Here is a 24,706-nt window from a genome sequence, read left to right on the forward strand (position 1 = left end):
TTTAAAAATATTATATGTAAAAAAATTATTATCAATAAAACGATAATTGTTTTTATTTTAATTTGAGATTATGCAAAATTATTTTTGTTCAATAATATTTTTTGCAAATTATCTTAGAGATAGTTAAAATATCCAAAACTTCATGGAAATCGATTATTTATCCATAGACTTTAGATAATGATTGCACCATTTTTTTTTTCTTTCAAAAATCATAATTCGGCTTGAACGCTCATGTTGAAAATATTCTTCAAAATTTTATTTGAGTTAGAACCGAAAAAAAAATCACCTAGGTATAGTTCTTGTGTAATGAGCAGCCCTTAACATACAGTACATAAACATACAAAATTACAAATAATAATAATCTTATTTGTACAAGAAATAATACAAACTAATAAACTTTACAAATAATGAAAAGGAATGCGAGCATGTGTGTGCATTGGCACTCTGTGGAACAAACTGTTTGAGCTGTAGCTATCAAATTTGACTCAAGCACACTTTGGGAGATGGAAATGTGCATATTGGATTGGTTCTTTTTATTTTTATTTTAATTAATTAAAATTAATCGAGGTTTTGATATTTATCTAGATAATTATTATTTTTAAGCAGATTTAGATAACAATTATTTTTAGGCAGATTTAAATTTTTAAAAACTTATTTTTTCACTGATATTAGTTTAATTACAGACTATTTTTCTCTAATTTTAGCAAATTAAAAATACATGTTTAAGTGCATTTTACAACCCTACTTTTCGCTGTATAATGAAACTCAAACCATTTCTGTTATTACTTCAAATATTTTATATCATATATCAAATTATTTTATATTTGTTATATGATGTTATATGTTATATGTTATTTGTTATATGTTATTATCAAATATTTTTCCCTAAAAGTATACTTTTAATAATATTTGTGAAAATATTATTGATTTTGCGATGGTTAAATTTAAAATTTAATTTCAGGAATTAACAATTAAGATTGTTTAAATTTTGTTCATCTTTATGCTTCTTTGCTCTTTACTGTAAAAGGACTGGATGCATATAAATATATTATAAAATTTTTAGCTTAACGTTTTTCCTCAAAAAAAAAAAAAGTCATAAGATGTATAATCATAAAACATATCTATTTAACACAAAACTTCAATGTTCAATGACTCTATAAATTATCCTTATGACTCCGATCCGTTTTAGCAAGCAATTACATCAATTGAAGTTCAATCATTTCCCATTTTAAATTAAAGCTCAAACTTCAAATGAAAGACAGGAATTGCACATGCAGATCTGAACAGGACGGTGTACAGCTTTTAAAATAGTGCAAATAAATGTCTATAAAAATTAAAGTTCCAAACTTCTTTTTGCTGCGGGAACAGTTAAAACCAAGATAAGTATAGAAAATTTAAAAGAAATGTTTCGCAAATTAATAATTCGAGCAAATCAGCCGGTAGCCAAATTTGACAAGTATTTAATAAATTTAAAAAATTAACTCCATTCTCGTTTAGCACCCAACCCGTGCTCTTAGCCTGGGACAACAATAATTTGATCGCAATTAATACAAGCTTGGTAAAACCTTATATAATCTATACTAATACAGTAGACTCCCGATTATCCGCGGTGCGGATTATCCGCGCCTGCCGCGCAAAGTTTTTATCTTTTTTTTTTTTTTTTTTTGACTGATTTTTTCAAAAAAGTGCAGTTTTACAGTTATGCTTTTGTAATTACATAATACATTACAGTATTAAAACAGTATATATGTATTAATTTTTCTGTGTATCCTTGACGCCTCTCGTAAGTACAAAGCACTTTTCTGTTTTCATTAACAAAATGCATTTTAGGTTAGTTTTGAGTGATATACTAAAATATTAAGCGTTAGTTAAACATTTCCTGCTGTTTATTTTACATTTTATTGTATATAAAACGATTTTTCAAAGTTGGAATGACTGTTTTCTTTTTTGCTATACCCGTTTTTAGCTTTTTTCGGATTATCCGCGGCGGCCGCGCCACCCAATTCCGCGGATAATCGGGAGTGTACTGTAATAAAGATGACTGCATGTGTGTCGGCGCTCTATAGGCTATACCATTTGACCTACAACTACCAAATTTCGCACATATATACTTTGGAGGGTTGGAATATGCATTTCGGAGCGATTTAAAAAAAAATTTAACTTGCATTTTAATTAATTAAATATTAAGTGACGTTTTTCCGCAATAGTTTCCAAAACTATTACTGTACAAAAATGAATTTTACACCTTATTAAAATAGAGAAAACGGTCTTTTTAATAATACCAGTTTAATATCTATGCAAATTTTTTTCTGAATTTTGGCAAATTCTTAAAAAATATTTTTTATTTAATTTCTAGTAAAAGAATACATTGTTATTCTGAAATTCAAACCATTTCAAACCATCTTGTTACATTAAATATTTAACTACGTGATTTTATTCGATTCTTGAAAGCTAAATAAAACAGTGTTTAGTTAAAAAAAAAATTTCTGTGTAGTTCCCAAAACAGATAAAACAAAGTGAAATTACAATATTGCGAGATTTAGAGCATAAATGAGCAGGATATTTATATTTTTAATAATTCTATTATACTGTGAGAATATCTCCATTGGAGAGGTTCATGTACACAATGAAAATAACTGAAATAAGATAATTGAAATTAATATCTAACAATTTAATGGAATCACGGGTTTGGAAGTTATATTTAAAAGATTTATCTGAAAACAAATACAAGTATAACCAATATTCCTGGCGAACCACTTGAACGCCTTAAACAACTACTAAATTGATAATTAAACAAATAAATCATTCTATAATCATATTATGTCTTAGATTTATTACTTCCGAGATATACCAAATATTTTTGCGTATAACGAATGCGTGTTAAAGGATGCTGCTCTAAAGGCTGGAATCCAACTTGCTTATTCCGGTTACATTCCGTAAACAAGGAATCCCTTCTGCCTGAATTCTTGCCTAATAAATAAACGAAAGTGAAAGACGGGAGAACCCAAGCTTTCCGGCACAAAGAATAATCCTAATTCAATTCGGCCTTATTCCGCAGATCGGAAGTAACCGGATCCATGCAAATCGTGCATCATGCCATTGGCCGAGCAGCACAGAAAATGGCACGGATGACGAATGAACCGAGGCTTATATTTGCGATGTTTGCATTTGACCTACTTTGACAAATTCGGGCGATGTCGATGGAATAAAAATTCAGGATTGAATCGAGGCAAAAGAAAGATGCAGATGTAGGGCTGAGGTATTTCGATTTGCTCCATGTCAACGAGCATTTCTTTTATTATTTTTTGCGGGTGAACTTTAAAGCTGAAATGCAATGAGTAAATATTATTTTATTTGATAGCCCCGCAATCAAAATATAAGGAAAGTAAAAATTCCATAGAAAAGGCTACATACTTATAGAGTACATACAATACCGAAAGTCTGATATATAGTCAGTCTTAAGACCATTATGTTAAATCTATTTAATTGCATAGTATATGTTATTTTGTAGATGTGCAGAAGAAATAAGTTTATTCTTGGAAAACAAAGTACAAAAAGGAAAAGAATTTGTAAGATTTTATATAAATAGAGATATCTGTCTACCTACGGAGGCAAATTTTAGAAAAATTCCTCTAATGAGTTATTTCAATTCATTTTCTGGATCAATGTGATTGAAAATAATGAAAAACATTGATTAGGAAATTCTGTGCCAATTGAAATTCTGTAAAATGTGTCAATTTGGGTAAAAAATGGTAAAAACTGCAACAAAAAGCAATACACTATAGAAAAAAACTATATTGTACATATCCCAATTATTTTTATACACAACATATTTACAGCTATAGCGAAGGGAATAAACTAGAATCCAAAAAATATATGCATTTTCAAAAAGTTATAACTAATCAAGTATTTCTGTATTGAAAATTTCACAAAATTCGTTGTTCAAACTTACATTAGGCAGCTCTAAAACAAAAACTCCTCAGTTCGAAGTTACATCCCTAGTTCATTGCCTTTGAAACACTTAAGGTAACATAGACAGAAAATGCAAAGGCAATATATCAATAAGTTTTTAAGATATCATGTTTTGCAAATGAAATTTTTTACGAAATCCAAGTTTTTAAAAAAAAATTCATTTAAAGGTTTTCATTTGTCTTGTACTAAAAATGCTTTGTTTGTTTGAATGAGGGAAATTAAGGGATTTTTAGCTACAAATGCTGTCTTCCCAACTAAAAATGCTTTGTGAACATAAACAATGTTCAAGAGCAGATGTAATTGCCAATTCTTTCGGCATAAAAACTACTCAAAACATATTCTAATACACGTGGCTTGCTAATAGAACAAACATATTATAAACTAAAATATAATTCAGAGAGGCGTGTATTTGATAAAATGTTGAAAAACATTCAACTTTCGGTTTCGTTTTTATCTACAGTGGTTTATAAAAATCACTTATCTCGGTTCCTATTTATCGTAAAATTAAAACAAACACAGATTTGGAAACCCAAACAAATGGGTTTTAAAATAAAACAATTAATAAAAAAAATGTGAATTTTGACCAAAAACTGCTTTATAAACGTAGACTACTTTAAAAGAAAATTATGTCTAGTATACAAAACAAATCGCATTAAAGCGATATATTTTGCCTAATTCATCAATTCCATGGCCTTTTTATCAAATTTAAATCTATTTTATAAAGGATTAGTTGATATACCCGAAGATATTAGTAATTTTGATTCCGAATACCTTTGGATATGTATTCTTTTGAATTTATTCAAGTTCAAGATCAATGCACAATCCTCCTTTTCTTTTCTAGATTAGAAATGTAGTTTAGATTTATAAGCTTTTACACAATTTGTTTTGGATCAAAATTTTAATGGGACTAATACAAAGAATCTCTCTGGTATAAGCTGAATTTTAAATGTAGCATTCTCATTTTTTTTTCCTTTTTTTTCATATGTGTATTCAACACAAAGAAAAAATTGCTGGTTTATAATTAATTACATAAATGAGTGTTTGACATAATTAACCTTAAAAATTTTTAAACTTCCTCAATTCAACTAGAGTAAGAATTATTTCCTTCTTTTGATACCTGAATAAAACGGTGTGAGGACAATATCACTGCCAAAATATCAATAGTCTATCCTTTAAGGGTAAGTTTTACTGATTCCAAACTTTAAATAACGAAGAACAGGACTTGGAAATGACTCATGCAACATAAATTCAACAAGTCGAAATGAATGTGGATTTTTTTCCATAAATGATTCATTCTTTAAAAAGTCCGAGATTCAATTATAAGTCCGATATATATCTTGCTTCCTAGCACAGTTCGTACCAAAGTAAGAAAGACAGTTTTACGGATAGCTCTGTTGAAAACTGGATGGATGTCGGATCAATGACAACAGGGCTTGGCGACTTGCAACAAAATGGAAGATTTTAGGAAATAGATTTTTAAATGGAAGATTTTTATCGCCAAGCATTTTGGTGATTACCAATAGGAGGCGAATTAGAGTGACCCTTCAAGAACTTTCTATGTTCTGTTCTCAGAAGCTATAAAAAGCTGGCAGACCAAGTCAGAGTCAGTGTTGAGTCAATCCAGTGAAGCGCAAGCGTTGAATGGAACTCAAGTGATTCAAGGATTGAGCTACGCGCCGAGTCCTGGAGTCAAGAATTGAAGCGTCGTATAGTACCGAGTAGGCAGTTGAGCGTGGCTACAGCGAGGAGACAGTGGTGAATATAACAGATGTTTGGAGGAATCATCGTTAGTAGTTGTTTCAAGTTTTTCTTCCTACTTAGTTCTGTCGGTCGCTTTGTATGCTGTTGTGGTTATTTACTACTGATTAACTACTACTAGAATGCTGCTGTTAATTGTAAGTCTGTTCTAATGCACGTCTCGACTCTGTATCTGTCATCTGTGTATTCATGTCACCGTGTTGAATAAACAGTCTTATTTGTTATTGCACTTGTTGGACAGTTTCACCATACACAAACTACAGTGGTGGGCACGTTGATTGTAGTTGAATTTAAGGATTTTGTAGAGAATTTCCCATAACAATATTTATGATTAAATATTTTCTTTTCCTTTTGTATTTGGAGATTTCGATCACTCTGAGTAAAGATGACAATTTGATAAATAGTGCAATTTAGTAAATAGAAAATTTAAACCCATAATATCCTTAAGAAGTAAATTAATCTTAAATTAAGGAAAAAGAAAAGCTTAAAATTTTACATAATATGCAAGCTAATGTTATAGGAAAAAAGTTTTAAAAAGAAATTGCCGCTTTCTTTGTTGTTTTTATAACAGATAAACCTACTCTCATTTAAAAGACATAAGATCACAAATCTGTTCAAGATAGGTTAAATGTGTTGTTCAAAAGTGTCTCTGAACACCAAAGAGCCGATGTTTCAAATCATGGATATTTTTCCGTAACGGCGACAACAACGTTAATGCACAAAGGACTAATACCAATATATAGCTTCTGTTTTACACTACATAATCTAGGCTGTTACTAATACGTCGCGAAACCGTATTAGTAACAGCCTAAAACTAAACATTATATTCTCTTTATGTGAAGAAGAAACACACATTGTTTATTTAAAAAAAATGTAGGATTTCATTATTTCATAAACTTATTTAAACTATAGTTTAAACAAATTAAAATATAATAGTACTGAAATGCATCAATGTACACTTACTCACACATATATTATGCGAAGTTTTCGAGACAATGCACACATAGGTTTGAAAATAATTTTTTAGTCATTCCTCCTTTTTTTCTTATTTATTAATAAAAGGATTTACATATTTGTTATTTGAAAAATGTATTGTGTTCAATCATCAAAGGATTTACATATTTGTTATTTGAAAAATGTATTGTGTTCAATCATCAAAGGATTTACATATTTGTTATTTGAAAAATGTATTGTGTTCAATCATCAAAGGATTTACATATTTGTTATTTGAAAAATGTATTGTGTCCAATCATTAATCAAATTATTCTCAAATATCAATGCACCATTTTAAGAAAATCTAATATATAGTAAATAAAATTTTAAACCCAAATTTTACTACAAATATAAAAAGCAGAAAGGAATAAAAATCTGTTTTATTTATAAATCGCAACATAATGAATTGAAATATTTGTTCAAATTGCAGCACAGACATAATTCCAAATTCACTCTAAACTTCCTTAAAAATAATCAAATAAGATAATATTCAATAAATAACAAACAATAAAAAAGAAGATAATTTCCTTTTTTTTTTATTTGAAGTATTTTATTATTTTAAGATCTAACAGCAGACATGATGCCAAAGCTGAAATATCTACAGCAGAAGAATCTTATATTAAAAAAGGTTCTAAACAAAATTATAACATTTTTATTATAAAAATGACATAGATAAGACTCGGGAATTTTACTAAGATCTCATATGTAAAAATGGAATGAGTAAACAAATGGTTTAACTTAGAATGCAGTGCTACATTTGATGACTAACATTTAATGACAAAAAATTTTCAAAATTCTGTTTAAATACAATATATTCTCCATCACAACAAATAATTTATTTACAATTGTCCATTCAATAACATAAATACATTTAAAACAGACAGGACGACACACATCTCCTAGAGTAACAGATATTCTTGACTATAATTCTATTCGAAGAAGGAATATATAAAAAATGATATCAAAAAAAATTTAGAAAATCCATAAAATAATTTAAAAAAATGAAAAATACGATTTTTTTCCAATTTTTAACTTATTTTAGTTGTTATATTAGAATATTAAGAATATTAATTAAAAGTAGGAAGATAATAAATATTTTATAGATAGAAAAAAAGAATAAACCCGTTTACATGATTTTATAATTTATACTTCAATTATAAAAAAAAAGCATGCAATTATATGAAAAATATCCGAAAAGAGTAGTACTTTAATTTCTTTTGTTTTGCATTGTAATTATGAAAATAAGACATTCTTATATTAAATATACATTTTAATCTTATTTTAAAACTTCTGAAGAATACTACTTACCGATATATACTTAAAGATATTTGGGCTTTATTAACTTTTTGCTAACATACCAGTTAGTTTTAAGTACTAAACAAATCGAATTTCTCTAAAAATGCTACTATATATATATAAATTCTTATATTACAAATGGAAAAAAAAATGCAACTAAACAATTAAAGTATCAATTTTTCAAGTATGTCAAACATGGAAGATATTTCAGCAGATGTAACAATACAAAATGACCCATAAAATATTAGTTTGCTCCCGATTGCATGTTTCAAGTTTATATTCTTTGGTACGCAGACGAAATTCAGAATAATTTATGTAACAGTACAAAAAACTTAACCATGCACAAAAGTTACAACCAAAATTTGAAAATATTTACTTTTACCCAGAAAAAAAAAAAAGTGACTTTCAAAATCAAATTGAGGAACTATACAATTTTATCGTTTTTAATCCTTCTTCATCCTTTGGCTGGTCATCCTATAGATGATGGAATCTTTGCCTGGGTCCATATTCGCTAGCGCCATGCTTACGCCCATAAGGGAGACTACCAACATGACACCCACGAACAGCAGAATGGCGAAGACAACGGGAAACATGGAGTCGTATTCGGGGGCCAAATTATAAGGATTCTTTTTCTGGGGGGCCTGAAAAAAAATTTACAAATTAATTAAATCTCTAACATAACATACAAACACTAAAAGCATTCCTTGATATATCATACTTCAAATAATGTCTAAACAAAATAAATTAATCAAGCCATATTTCTATATATTTAAACCTAAATATCTTAGATCAATATATATTTAAAATAACTAGCAAAACGAAAAAAATTAGTCCCCCAACCCTACCTACTAATCTAATTTTGCCAATTTTTATTCCACATAAAATTTTATGATTCTTCAGATACGTCATCAATGGTCACTTGTCTTATACCATTAGACATTTTCGAGAGAAATCCTTAAACTACTATTTGTATGCACATGGACTACAAAAAAATCTCGACAGAGTCCTCCAACAACAAATACAGTAAAAACTTCGCCCATTTCTAATTTATCTTTAAATACGCCCTCAATTATCGCTCTCACCATCTCCATTTTCGAGGGAAATCGCAAAATGAAGCATTGACATATAATCTCGATAATTAGACCATTTTTGCCAATTACATTCGCCACTTTGCAAGCACATCAAACCAATCAGAACACTCATGCTTATGATCCAAGCATGATTTACAAAAACTTTTATAGGTGTTGTTCATCAAAGTTAGCAAAACATGATTAAATTAATGATGTTAATATCATTAATTTAACTATGCCACGGCGGTATCAGGAAAGAAGGTTGACATATTTTAAAATAAAAAAATTAGTAATTACTTAATAATTGTATGCTACTAATAATCAATAAGAATTATTTTGCAACGTTTATTATTTTTAAAAACATGCTGTTTAGTTACAGTTTTGCATTTATCAATTACTTCTAGTCTCTTTTTCTTTCATTCTTTCTTTTTCTTTTCTTTTTTCTTTTTTTTTAACTAAATTATTCTAAAGAGTGAACATGAAAAGTCCTTTTATGACTTCTATTGCTTTTGATATCCACAATGCTTAAAACTTTCAGTCTTCAATTCATTACTTCATTACATTTTAACTATATATTATATAGTCCTTAAATAAATTAAAATTAATTCTTTTCAAATTTTTCTGAATCACTAACAAGCAGAAAATATCATTTATTAATCGTTAGAACAATCACAGTTTGTTTGTTTTTTTGTTGTTAAGAAAAGTGTAATTAATTGCTTAGTTTAATTAATTATAAATAATTTCATAAAATTATCTCAATTATAAAAAAAATCAAATTCATAATAAAAATTAAATCATATAAAAAATATTGTTAACTAGTCGTCTTTGAAGACCAGTTCGTTCGATGTTATTCATTTAATTTCAATTAAATCGGTTAGATAAAGCTTTAAATTCATATTTCCGTCAAATTGATAGACATTAAAGGTGAGTTATTTTAATAGCCTTAGTATGGAGACAAGTTCCAAGACCTCACAGCGCCATTATGATCGGTTAATTTATCTTCTAAATATAGCGATATAGTAATTTAATTTTATTTTTATTCGTCCTGTAAACTATGTAGCTATTAAAAGGGCCCTACTTTAGCTTTCGAAAAAGAATAAAATCAAATAATCAAATATTTGATGAAGCAATGTAAATGATTTGATTTTATTCACAACACTAAAAATATTGCTGTGAAATATACTTAAAAATATGTTTAAAAGTGAATTAACTCTAGATTAAAGAATTTTACAGAAAAATGGCCTCATCAAAAACATTTTTTTGGACTTTAAAACATAATTTTTTGAACTTACTTTTTAAAGGCATAAAACTCATTTCGAATATATTCGGAAGTTATTGCATACCCCCTCATAAAAATCTAGTTTATTTATAAATTAAAATTCTAATTAAAAATTAAAAAAAGATAACATTTTCCCTCTCTAAAGTATATCTGCATTAAATTTGATAGCTCTAGATCAAAAAGATCTGGATTGTAGAGCGCCAAACAAACAAACAAACAAACAAACACACACACACACACACACACACACACACACACACACACACACACACACACACACACACACACACACACACACACGTTCATCTTTAGCTTAAGTAGAGATTAATACGAGTACAAAAATGATGTAATTTATTAATGTAATAAATTACATCATAAAAAAATATATGATTTTAAAATGTAGACTGAAGTGTTTAAATGCGACACGTGACGATTTCAGCAAGAACCCCAAGAATTTTAAGTTCCAAGCACTCGAGTAATTTTAATCCGTCTTTGCTGATAACAATATAATTTTAATTAATCATAATATGTAGACAGAAAAGAAATTTCACTCTTAATTAAAATTTATAATTTCATGCTCACTGTAATGCTCAAGACTGGGTAAATCCAAATAAAGGAGCTGTTTTTAGGAAAGGATGAAATTATAACACTGCAATGATAATTAATAATGATCGGAAAAATTAAATGTAATAAATTACATCATATCTAACAAAATACTGATGATTGTGAAACCAAGGTGTTATTACAGAAATCAGTGGAAATGAACATCATTTTTTTTTTCTATACATGTTATAGAATTCGCAGCTGTAAGAAATTTGAATATGGTCATTTGAAAAGGATTAAAATATCTGACAAACAAGTAATTTTGCACATCATAAAAAATACAGAAATCTAAAAATAAATACTAGTAATAAAACTGGCTCGACTATAAACAGAAAAATATAAACACACATATAATACACAATCGAGCTTCAGTTCAAATTTAAATCCAAACTTATCGAAAATTAACTGCTCACTTTATAAAGCAAACGGATAATTTTTTGTGAAATAGCTATAGATATTTTTTCACACAATTTTTTTTATTCTAAAAATTCTTTTTTTTTTTTATGAACAAAATTTCTTGCATGCACACAGGCTTTATTTTCATATTTTCGTCGAAACAGCAACCGAAAGAAAAAGGCTAGACGAGAATAAAGAAGAAAAACAATCGGAATGCACTCACAAATAAATGTTAGTAACGCGAATAAACACCCCTCTGAGGCAGGCGCTATTTCCCCGAACCGATTCTCCACGGGCCGTCCATTTGCGACATGTTTATGCGCATTATATATGCCGCAAATGCGCGTTACCGCTTTTATTCTTGCCATTCTTGGGAGATGGAATGGGATGCGAGTAGAAATGGTATGAATCAACCACAGATAAAAACACAAGAATATTTACAAAAAAATGTCCTTTCAACAGGCAGATCATTTTTATTTCATAACTCATACGATTGAAAAGTTATAAAAGTACATGGGGTAATAAGGCTTTTATTACGATGGAACAAATATTTTCTTTTAAATACACACATAATATGCACATATAATTGTATATCATCTACCTCCTCAAAAGATTATAAACAAATATTCTAATGGAAAATGGTAAAATATTTCATCTGAGCTGAATAGGATGCATATTGCAATTGAGTTAAATATTACAAAAGGAAATTTTTTCCACCATAAAAGCAAAAAAAAAAAAAAAAAAAAAAAATCCGAGACGCATTTATTAAATAACATCTTAATCCTCTAATCCCTCCCCCTTTATATCATAACTTTCATGAACTGAAATTTTTAATGTCCATTATGTACAGTTTATATTACAAAAAATATCGGTATATTTTTAAAAAAAAACTATTATAAATAGAATGTGCTTTCTGTACAAATATTTAACTTTTCACAAATTTTTATATTAATAATAACCGATTCAATTGTCAAACAGTCTATTACGGTCATCTATATTTTAACAACAGCTTCTCAGTTATAGCAGAAGTTATTAAAAAAAGATTTTATAACATTCATTCATAGCGGCATACGATAAAAGCATATTATATCATTTATAAATGCAATTTAAAAAATAAACGTATAAAACCGAAACCACAATAATGATTTAAAAATAGAAATACAGATGAAATTAATATCATTACTATGCTTATGAAGAGGTAAGATATGAAAGAAAAAGCATATATTTAAAACTTCTAAAAAATATATTTTTATATTTTTCTCGACGAATATTTTGAATAAAAGCATTGGATAAAATTAAAAAAAAAGTTATGCTCAAAAAATATCAAACGAAAGTATCATACTCAAAAACTTTCAAAAATCTAGCTAAATCTAATAAAAACAACACTGGAAAGGAGAAGGAAATATGTTGGCATTTTTAACGCCAAATCCAAATGAATATTCGAAACCTAGAAAACTGATTTTACTATTTCATACCTTTAACCGTTTAAAGATAGTTTTAAACAATGATTTCAAAAAAGAGAACTTTTTAACAAACCCTCCAAAGCAAATTATCAATTATAATTTTCATTTGCAAAATAACTGAGCTTAAGATTAAATTCTCATTTTCTTGACAATAAAAACTAAAAGTCTATCATAGTAAATTATTTTAGTTGAAAAAATAGCATTTTATATTTCCTTTAATAAAGTTTACAATTCAAATTTGAATCTACAGAAAAACATACTATTAATATCCCAATTACAGAATACAGGTGAAAATTATCAAAATCTAAATAAAATAAGAGAAAAATAGAAATGATTTGTATTCGAAGAAAATTCGAAAAGTGAGAAATACAATGCCAATATACTAACATTAACAGCAATGGCAATTGAGAGTTATTTTCCTGTGTATTATTATAATGGCTAATTTTTGAGATAGCTAGGCGCAAATTTCATTTTATTTATTTATATAAATTCAACAAACTTCTAATATTCCTTTTATGGCAATATTCACTCAAGTATAAAATGTTTATTTCTGCTCACTGCAGAAGAACGTACTGTACTGATACATATTACAATATCCATGATAAAGAATTTAGTACAATTTAATCATTTCAAACTATTGCCAGATTTTAAATTAATCAAAAGAAATTTACATTTTATTTTCAATTTTCTTCTCTTGTTATAGCACCTTTCTGAATCAAAGTTAAAACAAGGTGACGAAAAAAAAAAAAAAAAAAATAGAATAGCTAAAAAGTTGCGATTAGACTAGGCTCATATTTTTCAAATAATGTGAGCTATTGGATTTCACAGAAAACCAAAATTTCTTTCATGAAATAATTTAGAATTATAATATGTCTATAGTGCTAAAATCATACACACACAAAAAAAAAAGTTGCATTTTTAGACAAAATTAAGACAGCATGACTAAATTTTAAATGAAAAAAAAATGCGCATTAATAATAGGACTTGTTGCGCGGTATCCATAATTTTCACTGTAGTATTTAAACTGTTCGTTTTTGTTTTGTTTTTTCAGTGAAGGCGTGGAATTGTTCATTCAGATTGTAGTTATTATAAGATTTAAAATTGTTACCTATTTTCACAATTTATGTATATAAAACGTTAACGTACGTGGAGCAGAAATCGCTCTTGTTACGAAATAAAAGCAGTGAAATATAAAAATATCGATGTACAAAAATTTCACCAGACTGCTTTATTCAGCGTTTCACAACAGCACTTAATTCAACACTTTTCTACTTAAATAAAATTATTATATTATAAATGCTGCTTGCCGTGTCAAACACTTCATTCATTCAGAAGATGTAAAAGAAATTAAAAAATAAACTTTAATCGGAAAGTTTAATAATTGAGAATGAAAATAGGCTTAACAACAATCACACATACTCTATGACTTACCTACATGAAATAGATGACTTCCAAACTATTAATTTCCCAAAAATGTTTTTGCATTTTCTTAAAACTCAATATATCTTTAATGATATCTATTTCATTTCTAAACAGCTTTTTTTCTTTACTTTTAATAAACTCTTCAAGTTTAATTTACAATAGTACGATGCTTTTAATGTTTGGTTTGATTTGAAAATAGCTTTTTAAGAGTAATGCGCACTTCAGTTATTTTTTTAATCAAACTCATTCATTAAAATATTCAATCGCGTACTACTTTAGGTAATGTTAAAATTAAGATTAAAAAATTACTTTTTGATCATCAATTCCGAAATAGGATTTTCACTTCTGCTTATATTTCTTAATATATACATTTTAAATTTGTGCCACAATAATTTGTTTCAGAATGATTCAATTAAAGACTTATTTTAAGTCGAATCAAATAAACTGAAATTTTAAAATTGCTTTCCATATTAATCGTTTAATAGCCTAAAAAAATCAACAATCTTAGCGAACAAGTTGGTCGGCAAAGGCGGCTAATAAGATAAAATATTTATATGTAATGAATGGAGTACAAATACTTCATTTATTGCATATTTTAACTAGTGAATTGAAATTCATCTGCAAATCAATAAAAATAAATCCTAATTTGCGAAATAAAGTAAACCAAAATTACACAAAGATTGGTAGAAAAATGCTGTCACCTTTACATTACTATAGACCACTGTTATTTTCAATATCACACTAAACAATAACTGCCGCTTCTCAACGTCCATTACCAAAATGGAGCGACAAGACACCCGGCAGGGGAATTGACATCATCCACGACGTCCGAAGCATCACCTCCACTGACATATCCAGATTTCCCACGAGCCCCATCCCGGCCTGTAAAAGCATCTTTTCCGCAACACCTACGATTCTTGCTTCCCCTCCCTACTCGGACATCCATCATGTTGCCCCCCTCCTTTCCAAAAAGAGATGTCCCACATCCTATCCCCCCCCCCCCTTCTTTCAGACAGTGATAGATAACGGTACTGTAAAAGCGATTGTTTGCGTATTGCTCTATCCGGTCTCTTTCATAATTACTCGCCAAAAATCACGCCAATTGAATTACGCGGTTGGCGCCCCCACTTTCTTTCCCTCCCACTCTGGTTAAATGTATCGCTCACTTTTTGAGAAGGAGGGGGACAGCAATTGGTGAGAGGGTTTGGGGGATGAGGGCCGTTTTTATGGGCCATTGCCTGTGAGTGAGAGGAAGAGAAATGAAGAGATTATTTGAGAATAATGAGATTGCACAGACGGGTTCCTGACAAAATCATAAGAGAAATTAATCAGCACTTCGATAATAAGGGTGTTTCGACGAAAGGCATTAAAAAAAACGCAAAAAATTAATAAAAAATGCTTTTATATAAAAAAATTCACCTAGTGTCAATAGTTCACTTTGTCCAGTAAACTGTTATATCTGCGAATTAAAATAATGAATTATTTTCAGACTAAATATTAATTTTCAATCAAATCTCCTACTTGGATACTTGAGATCAAATGAAAGCATAAGCACCTGATTTTTACGTGAAATATTTATATTATGACAGGCTTACGGTTGCATATCATTAGAAATACGTGCAAAATATGGCACTGAGATTATCCCATAACCGAATTAATTACGAAATAATTAACATTTACACATACCTTATGAACATGAAGTCGATTAAAGAAACCTAATAGTCATAAAGTAAATTAGAAATCTCGCTAAATTTCTGAAAGTAATAGATCAATCTTAACTTTAAATTATATCATTTTAAGGATTTAAAATTTTTGTTACTTCACGACAAGGTCGACATTAATGCTAATGATTAGTCCACTAGGAATCAATTGAACATGATTAAAATTTTTATAAATTCCCTTTTAACTATGCATATAGATTCCTTTCAACATAACTGTTGCTTTAATCTAATAGGGAATCCTTAATTAATTTTCAGAGATTATATTTTATTATTAAATTATCTTTCCACAAATATATAAACAAATTCACATTACTCCTAAAACGAGGTCTATAAAGAGAAATACGTTTTTCCCATAAGGTTTCCACAATTTTGAATAATAAATGCAAGCACAGCCTTTAAAAGTGAATCTTGAGTTTAAGTTCTTTTCTATATTTTTCATCAAGGAAAATCGCAATTACACAGAGATTCAACACAAGAATTGCACAATGGTATATAACATGTTCTTCAAAATTTCGATACTATAGTATACAGCGAGACGATTGCCAATTCATGCTTTTTTTATTAATATCAATCGCATTTTACAGTTTTTGTTGTTGTATTTTACAATTTGGTTCAATATGTAGGTCCTCTAAATGCTTCGTAAACTTCACAGCACATAACCAAAATCGATCTTCACTTGAAACTTCAGTATTAAATATTGAAGAAAAATTCATAAAATACTGGTATGCTGAATTACAATACACAAAACTGATGTGGACTTGTAACTTTAATGACAGCTATTGGAAATATTCATAAAGAACTGATGTTTTAAATTGCGTCAAATCAAGAAATCATTAACACAAATATCATTTGCAATGCGAGGAATGAATTGACTACAATCCCCACAAATCTAAAAAGGATCTTACATCACACATGCGTATGCATTTACTTGACACATTTTACTTCTTACATTTTATTAATAATCTAGGGCAGGGATGGCGAACCATTGCCACGGGACACAATATTTTGGGCACGCCGCCGATCAAAACGGTTTGCCTTTTAGTTCAAAATAACAAAGTTCACTATGAAGTATTACAAACAAACGCGAGTGTTCTCATTCCATTTAAAAAAAGGGCTCAAATATTTGTACACCTGTTAAAAATTGGCTTGCTGAGAAAGAAATTGATTTGAAAAGATTTGTTTCAGTAACTGATGATGCTCCAAATATGGTGGGCAAAAAAGATTTAATTTATTTATTTCAAACAGACGTAGGACATTCGATTCTTAAACTCCACTGCATTATTCACCAACTAGTCTAAGAGTGGTTTAACTTCTCTTGATAATGTAATGGCGTTAGTCACAAAAATAATAAATCTCATATCGTCGTCGACTTTAAATACGTGAAAATTTGAGGTTTTGTTGCATGAAATCATCTCACTGTATAATGGCTTACTAATGTATAACAAAGTTCACTGGTTGAGCCGCGGGAACGTACTTCAAAAATTTGTTGACTGCTTGGAAGAAATCATACTGTTTCTACAAAATGTGGGAGAAATTGAACTTTATTCACAGCTGTTGGATGTTATGTGGCTCGCAAAATTGATGTTTTAATCATATGCCAACATTTCAATTAATTGAACGTAAAACTTTAAGGCACAAATGAAACAATTATTGTCATGATGGATCTCATTCGAGCTCCTGACATTGGATTGCATATTTTAGGAACGATATTATTAAAAAAAAAAAAAAAAAAAAAAAAACCTACAAGTACTTCCTAAATTTGAAATTATATACCAAAGATTTAGATGTACATGAGAAACCAGACGAAGAAAAGGTTATTGAAGAATTTATTTCCGTAATTGATTTGTCGATCAAGGCATTTCAGCCAGATTTTCTCAGTTCAAAGAATTATCGGAAACGCTCAAGTTTATTATGTACCCTGATGTGACTTCATTTGATAAACTGAATTTGTCCCAATCCGACTGGTTGCAAATTGAAAAATTTTAAATGCAAAGGGTTGATTTCCAGTCTAGTTCCATATGAATTCAAAAATTTATTGAAACAAGGAAAAAGTTGGAATTGATTGAAACAGAAAGATTAACAAGCAATATACGTAAAAATGCCAGTAACGAAATTTTAGAGACATGGAATTCGATTCTAGACACATTTAACTGTTTGGAGAAGTTGCCTCGTGCTTTTTTTAACCATATTTTCATCTACCTATGCCTGTGAGTCATCATTTTCAGAGATGAATAACATTAAAGGCTCTCTTAGAAACCGTTTGGCAGATGACTCCAATTCAGCATGCATGCTGCCAAAAGTAACATCTTGCAATCCTAATATATTTGTAATCTAACCAGCAACAAAATAAGTCTTACTAACGTTACTTTAATTTGAATTACACGTATAACTAAAACCTACACTACTATACAGTTCAAAATGTATTTTTTCGTAGTAAATAAAGTTTTGAGTTGTTAGTACTTAGTTTTATTATTTCCCCAATATTAACAAATCAAAATTATTTGACAGTACGATTACACATTATTAAACATTTCTTTAGAAAACATGGCACGTTGATCTATAAAGGTTTGCCACCCCTGATCTAGGGAATAATCGAAATTCTATAATCGTTCTATGCCAATCATGGATTTATATTTTTCTATACATAAAAGCAGCAATCCATCAAAAAATGAAAATGTCCAATTTTGATATTAGCATAAAATTCTATACATCTATGATATTTCGTTTCTGTAAAAACGAAAGATTAAGACATTTCTTCTACCTTTCTATGTCTTTTTGAAAATCTATTATATCATCATCATACCGAGAGTAAATATAATTAATATTGACAGATAAAAATATACTATCAATGTAAATGACTTAAAATTTAAATTTATTGTGAAGTTTCCAGATAATTACTGAATAAAACATTATTGTTCGAATAATACCCCAAAAATACACCAAATATTTTAGTCAATGCTTTATTTAAAAAAAGATGCATGCTAATATTAAAATTACTTGTAATAAAAATGATTTTTACAAGCAAAATAAATAAATAAATAAAATACAGTAAAAAAATATCGGAAAATTTGGAGTTAAATCGTTGAATGAAATGGCAGTTCAGGAGAGAGGGGGGGGGATAGATCAATTTTTTTTTCAAACTCCAACTTCGTCATGAATTCTAACAGAGTGACGTAAAAAAAATAAAATATGTCGCCCTTCCAATTTTTTTAAAGCGAATTACTCCAGAAGAGGAGCTAAACTGGAAACGAAGACTTCGCATACTTTCTTTAATGGACGAATAAAGCTTTTAATCCTTCAAAATGGCAACGCCTTTGACAGGATAACGGATACAGTGCTGCAGTTGGGAGAGAAAAAGATATTATCGCAAGTACTCTCCGGTGACAAAGGCTATTGGACTAATACTTGTCTCCTCCAAGATACTCCATAAAAATAAATTTTTCCCATTTGATTTTGTTCGCGGAAAACTCTGGGCTCTTCCACTAAGTGAATAGTGAAACTATTATTGATACAAGGGCATAACATTACGTAATGTATATGTGACAGATGAAGAATTATAACAACAATGCAACTGGCAATTTTTTAAGTACTTTCAATCGGCATTTCTCGAAATGAAAATATTTTTATGACACGTATTTTTAATGTAACGAATACTTTAAATAAAATGCTTTAATATTCAAAATGCACTTTTCGTTCAGAACTGATTTTTTTATTTTTTTAGAAAAAAAATCAAAAGAATAGCTAAACGACGACATTTTTACAAGCCGGAGAAAACTAATTTCTTACATAATTTATTAAGAGTAAAGTTTTGATTAACTGAACTCGGATTAATCGGAACTTAATTGCATCTGAAATAAAAAAAATAATTGGCAATGCATCTGAAATTGAAAAAAAAAAAAAATAATCGAAAATGTATCCGAAATTTAAAAAAAAAAAAAAAAAAATACACGCTGTATTGCGCATGAATAATTGTTATATTAATTGGCTCTCTGGAACAACGCAATCAACGCCTGCTGATGTCCCTTTATTGAAAAGATGGTGAGAGGTTGAAAGAAAAAAAAATTATTCAGTTTTCTGAATGATTCATTCATAAGCTATCACTGAATATATATTAATTATCTACAGAAATTCTAAAAATCATTTAATAAAGATCATACAAGTAGCCTACAAAATGATTTTTTTATTCGTGTTTGCATTCAAAATATTTCTAAATTATATACTGCAATGGGATATAAATTAATAAAGAAAGTTTATAATTTAATGGAAAAATCGTTACTCAAAACGTCCCCTCTCCTCTTTCCTCAATTTAGTTAAGGGGTGTTGTCATGTAATTTTTAAAATTACAGGATATTAAATTTAATTAATACTGTAACTGAAATCAAGGGACAAAAAATGGATTAAAAAGGGCTGTAATATTTTCATTCATTAGGAATGGCATTACTATAGATTTAATATTTGTTATAATGTCACATTTGATTATTTGTTCAAAAATATAAATTGAAATTATTTCACTATACTATGAAATTACACAGATATAGAGTAAACGAAAAAGTTCAGGGAAGAATCCGTTCACTCTTTTAATGCATTCGTTTTACCATTTAGTCAATATCGTATGTTATTTGAGATACCTAAGCAATGAAAGAAATCATGGAGGGAAAAAATCATTGGTTGCAGACAACGAATAAATCATTTTTTCACGCATTTATTCCTTCAATTACATCTAAAAAGAATAAAGATACCTAAGAAATGAAAAGAATAGTGAAAAAAATTATTTCTGCAATAGTTTTTCGTTCAAACAATGAACTAACTACTTCATCATGCATTTATTCCTCTTATTTGGCCAATAAAGAATAAAGATACCCAAGAAACAAAAAGGATTGTGAAAAAAAATCATTGCTACAATAATTTTTGGGGTCGCAGACAATTGGTTGGGATGGATGTGAAATACATTACAATCAATAAATTCATTCCTGAATTACACTTGGCCATTTGATTAAAAAAAAAAACTATTTGAACATTTAATTTGAAACAAAATTCTGCACAATGTATAAAATGTTAAAGTTCTCAATGTTATATCTATAAATTACATACATAAGGAACATAATCCAAATAGCAAAATAAGTAGAACGCTCAAAGAATTAAATCACTAATATGAGATGTAACACTTTTTTAAAATTATTTTTGGAAGAAACTGGCAAAAACAATGATTGACACTAACCCTTCAGTGCAACGTGTATCCGTTTGGCTACACGCCTTTACTCGCATTTTTAAGATTCACGTGACTTTTCCAAAAAGCAACAATGAATGTTTGGAAATCTTTTTAAATGCTTTTTGATAAATATGTGTAGACAAGACCTACATATGGCAATAGAAGTATTAGAATTAGATTTAATCAGGAGACTCGGGAAATACCAAGTTGTATGAATAATTCAAAGTACTATCAATATATGTATACTTTGCACTGTAAAAAATATCTTATTAAAAGGTGCGTGTTTTGTTTTTGTTTTTTTTTACTTTAAACTTGTTATCTGAGACTGAAATATCGTTTCATTCGTAATGTAGCAGTCTGCCATATTTTTTTTTTAATTTCACACACAAAAAAAATGAATTACAATATTTTAAAATAATTTTCATATATTGTATGAAGCTATTACGAAGAATGTATATATTTAAGTAATGCACTCAAAGGTTAAGTGATGATTTCTTCTTTATTGAAGGGGAGATTTTAAAATATTTTAACAGCAGTATCATACATTTTGACTTTAAATTTTCCATTTAAAAAATTATTTATCTCTCGCTTGAATGCAACACAAACTCAGACATTCGGGAACTTTATATGCAGTCCCCGAGGCAAAATCTCTTCTATTTCGCTATCAATAAAGAACACAGGAATAAGAAGGAGGAAAAGAAAAAACATTAAAAAAATAAAGATTAGAGGAAGAGAACATTTCCAAAATTTGTCAACTAGCAGCAAGTATCTGGGAAATATCCGCTGATCTGTAAATGCCAAAAACTAGCCTCAGCACTTAAGGGGATCACCCAGTCCCAACGAAAATTGAAGTGAGCTTAAAATATATGTTCCTAAAGGATTCGAGCAAGGCCGACAACACAAGCTGTAACATAGTGTTGCAGCTCAAGGAATAGAAAGGATCATTAATAACTCAGACAGAGTTGGCAACAGTAGTTGCTTCTCGTTTCCCTTATAAGAAATGACATTTTTGCCTTTATTTATTTTGGTTGAATTGTTCCATTACACGATGTCGAATGGCACGTTACCATGCTATAAAATTGAAGCAGAGTTGTACACAAAATATGACGCCTAGGATCTTCAAACAAAATCTTTTTAATTGGATTAAAAAGAAAACCATAAAGTTTTTTTTATTATTATTATTATTTAACTCACACTGATAAATCTACAAACGAAATTTCCATAAAACTAAGCAAGATTCATAGAATGAACTGAAACAAGCCTATTTCATACATTTTAAGTACACGATAATATACAGAATAAAGTTTAGGAACATATTTTTTGGTCAAATTAGATTAACACCTGTTTTGAAAATATTTTGATGTAGAGATTGTAGTTTTATACAATCGCCAGATAGTTTGGACTAGTACCATTGAACCACAAAATGAGGATGCTCAAACGCGATCACAGATTTCAAGTACATCCAAATACAATAGATCATAAATTGGGGTCTGAAATTCAGTATCTGTTGAATACGAAACTGAAACCCCAGTTCGCTAATTAGTTAAATTACTTTAACTAATTTATCTAACTCAAATAAACATACGACGCTTAGACTTTACAAGCAAGCCATCAAGCCCAGTATCGCATAAATATATTTAAATTGTCTTGGTAAATCCATTAAAGCAATACACATACTGTTTAAAGAAGACAATTTTCGTTCTCTTATTCGGAAATATATCAGAACTCTTAATATTTTAACACTTTAGATCTCAAATCAGACAAATTAGAGACAACACATTCTAAAATTAGAAAACATTAAATTTTATACATATAAAGCATAAGTTATCTGAAAAATTGATTGATATCAATGCAATAGATAAATATTTAAAATGTTATCGGTCACCCGATTCGCTTGTAATTAACACTTGTTACAAGCGACAGTCACAGGTGTTATCTAACTAGGTAATACCTATGAAGTAGCGACTGGGATGCAGGATGGGGTCAGATGCCCTGGGTGACACTCTTCATTGGTACTTTGGAAGTAATATATTAATGCGTTTGCGTAAATCTTTAAGTTGAATATGATGAAAGCGCAAAAATATAATGCCTTGCTCTGAGTGCCATGTGCATTTGCTAGCTGGAAGAGAGGGCGAAAAAATAATATCCTAATGGCGCCAAACACTATAGCTACATCGTTGGTTGACCTCTTCTCGAATAATGAAAAATAATAATAATAATAAAGAAGGTACTCTCCAATTAGACAGATGATAGAAATTGCAAGTGTAAATCGCAGTAAAAAATACAAACTTAATAAATTTATTTCTTAAAAGCAAATAAGGACAGTGATTTAGAATATAGCAACTTTAAATTTCAAATAAATACGATAAAATAAATCCGATTTATAGAAAATGTTTCATAATGCATCATTTTAATTTGCTTAATAACATACTTTAATGCTTATAAAAATAGATAAAAACGTTTCTATGTGTCTTACGACAATTTTTTTTTAACTTTTGATTTTGCAAAAGGTTGTGTTAATTAATGCAATATAAACTTGTTGATTACTAAAAATTTATTTCGCAAATATAAAATTCTTATCGATTAAATAAGGCATTAGATTTAAAGAAAAGGATAGAACATAAATGGAACATTGTTAAAATCAGTAAATCCAGATTATTATGAAACTACTTGTTCAAAAAGAAGGAAAAAAACTTATACCATTCAAGTACAAAGTCTTATTCATTTAAAATCCCTTGAAGATAAATATGTTTGAAAATAGCATTCCTCATTTTAAAGCTGAAAGAGGCAAAATTAAAAGAAATCCCGTGCCCAGGCAGCCGAGAGTAAAGATCAGATCGCTTATTAAATAATAACCAAGAAAATCAGAAATGTAAAAACCTAATGAAATAAGCGTCTCTATTCCAGCGAGCAATAAAGGACCGGGAACTGCGCTTTTTATTTAATAAACCATTTTACAAAATCTCTGTTTAGTTTAGTTTAAAGGGAGAAATCGAATTTTAAGCAATCAAATTATGCCTCCAGCGCAGAGGAATATGTTCCGACTTCCCTAATTGAAAAAACATAAACATACAAAAAGAGCGGGAGAAAAAGGGCGGGAAAAGAAAAAGAACGCCATTTATCGAATTTGATAACGCTAATTCGACAGCTAATTACTCATTTAATAACAGTTTGCTTCGCAATAGCTCGCAGAAATTTGACAATAAACGGTCCGAAATTATCCTATTTCGAAAAATTAATTCCAATAAAACAGGGATTTCGAAAGAAAATTAAATAACCTGTACACAGAAGTGCAATTCATCAAAAACATTGTTTGTTGAAAGAGATAAGCAGCCAATGTTAGAAGAGTTCTTTCATCGATGTTTTCTAAATTCAATTAAGATTTAAATAAAAGCATCGAGTTCGGAAGGATATTTTGAAGTATTCGATTTATTAACAGGGATTTTTTTTTTTTTAGTATAAAGTTCGAAGAATATGCATTTAAAACTGTTTACTTTTTAAAATAATTTAATATGAATACAATC

At 28.9% G+C, this 24,706-nt stretch overlaps 1 protein-coding gene across 1 annotated transcript in view; it reads right to left on the reverse strand.

The window, feature by feature from the left end:
* Window positions 1-7,136: 7,136 nt before the first annotated feature.
* Window positions 7,137-24,706, reverse strand: part of LOC129980932 (renin receptor-like) — a 35,070-nt gene continuing 17,500 nt past the window's right edge. Inside the window, exon 8 of the mRNA XM_056091436.1 lies at window positions 7,137-8,660. Within this exon, the coding sequence (XP_055947411.1) occupies window positions 8,463-8,660 (198 nt within the window). The 3' untranslated portion in view covers window positions 7,137-8,462. The remainder of the gene's footprint in view (window positions 8,661-24,706) is intronic.

The sequence above is a fragment of the Argiope bruennichi genome, chromosome 1 (genome assembly GCF_947563725.1).
Source record: "Argiope bruennichi chromosome 1, qqArgBrue1.1, whole genome shotgun sequence".
NCBI lineage: Eukaryota > Metazoa > Arthropoda > Arachnida > Araneae > Araneidae > Argiope > Argiope bruennichi.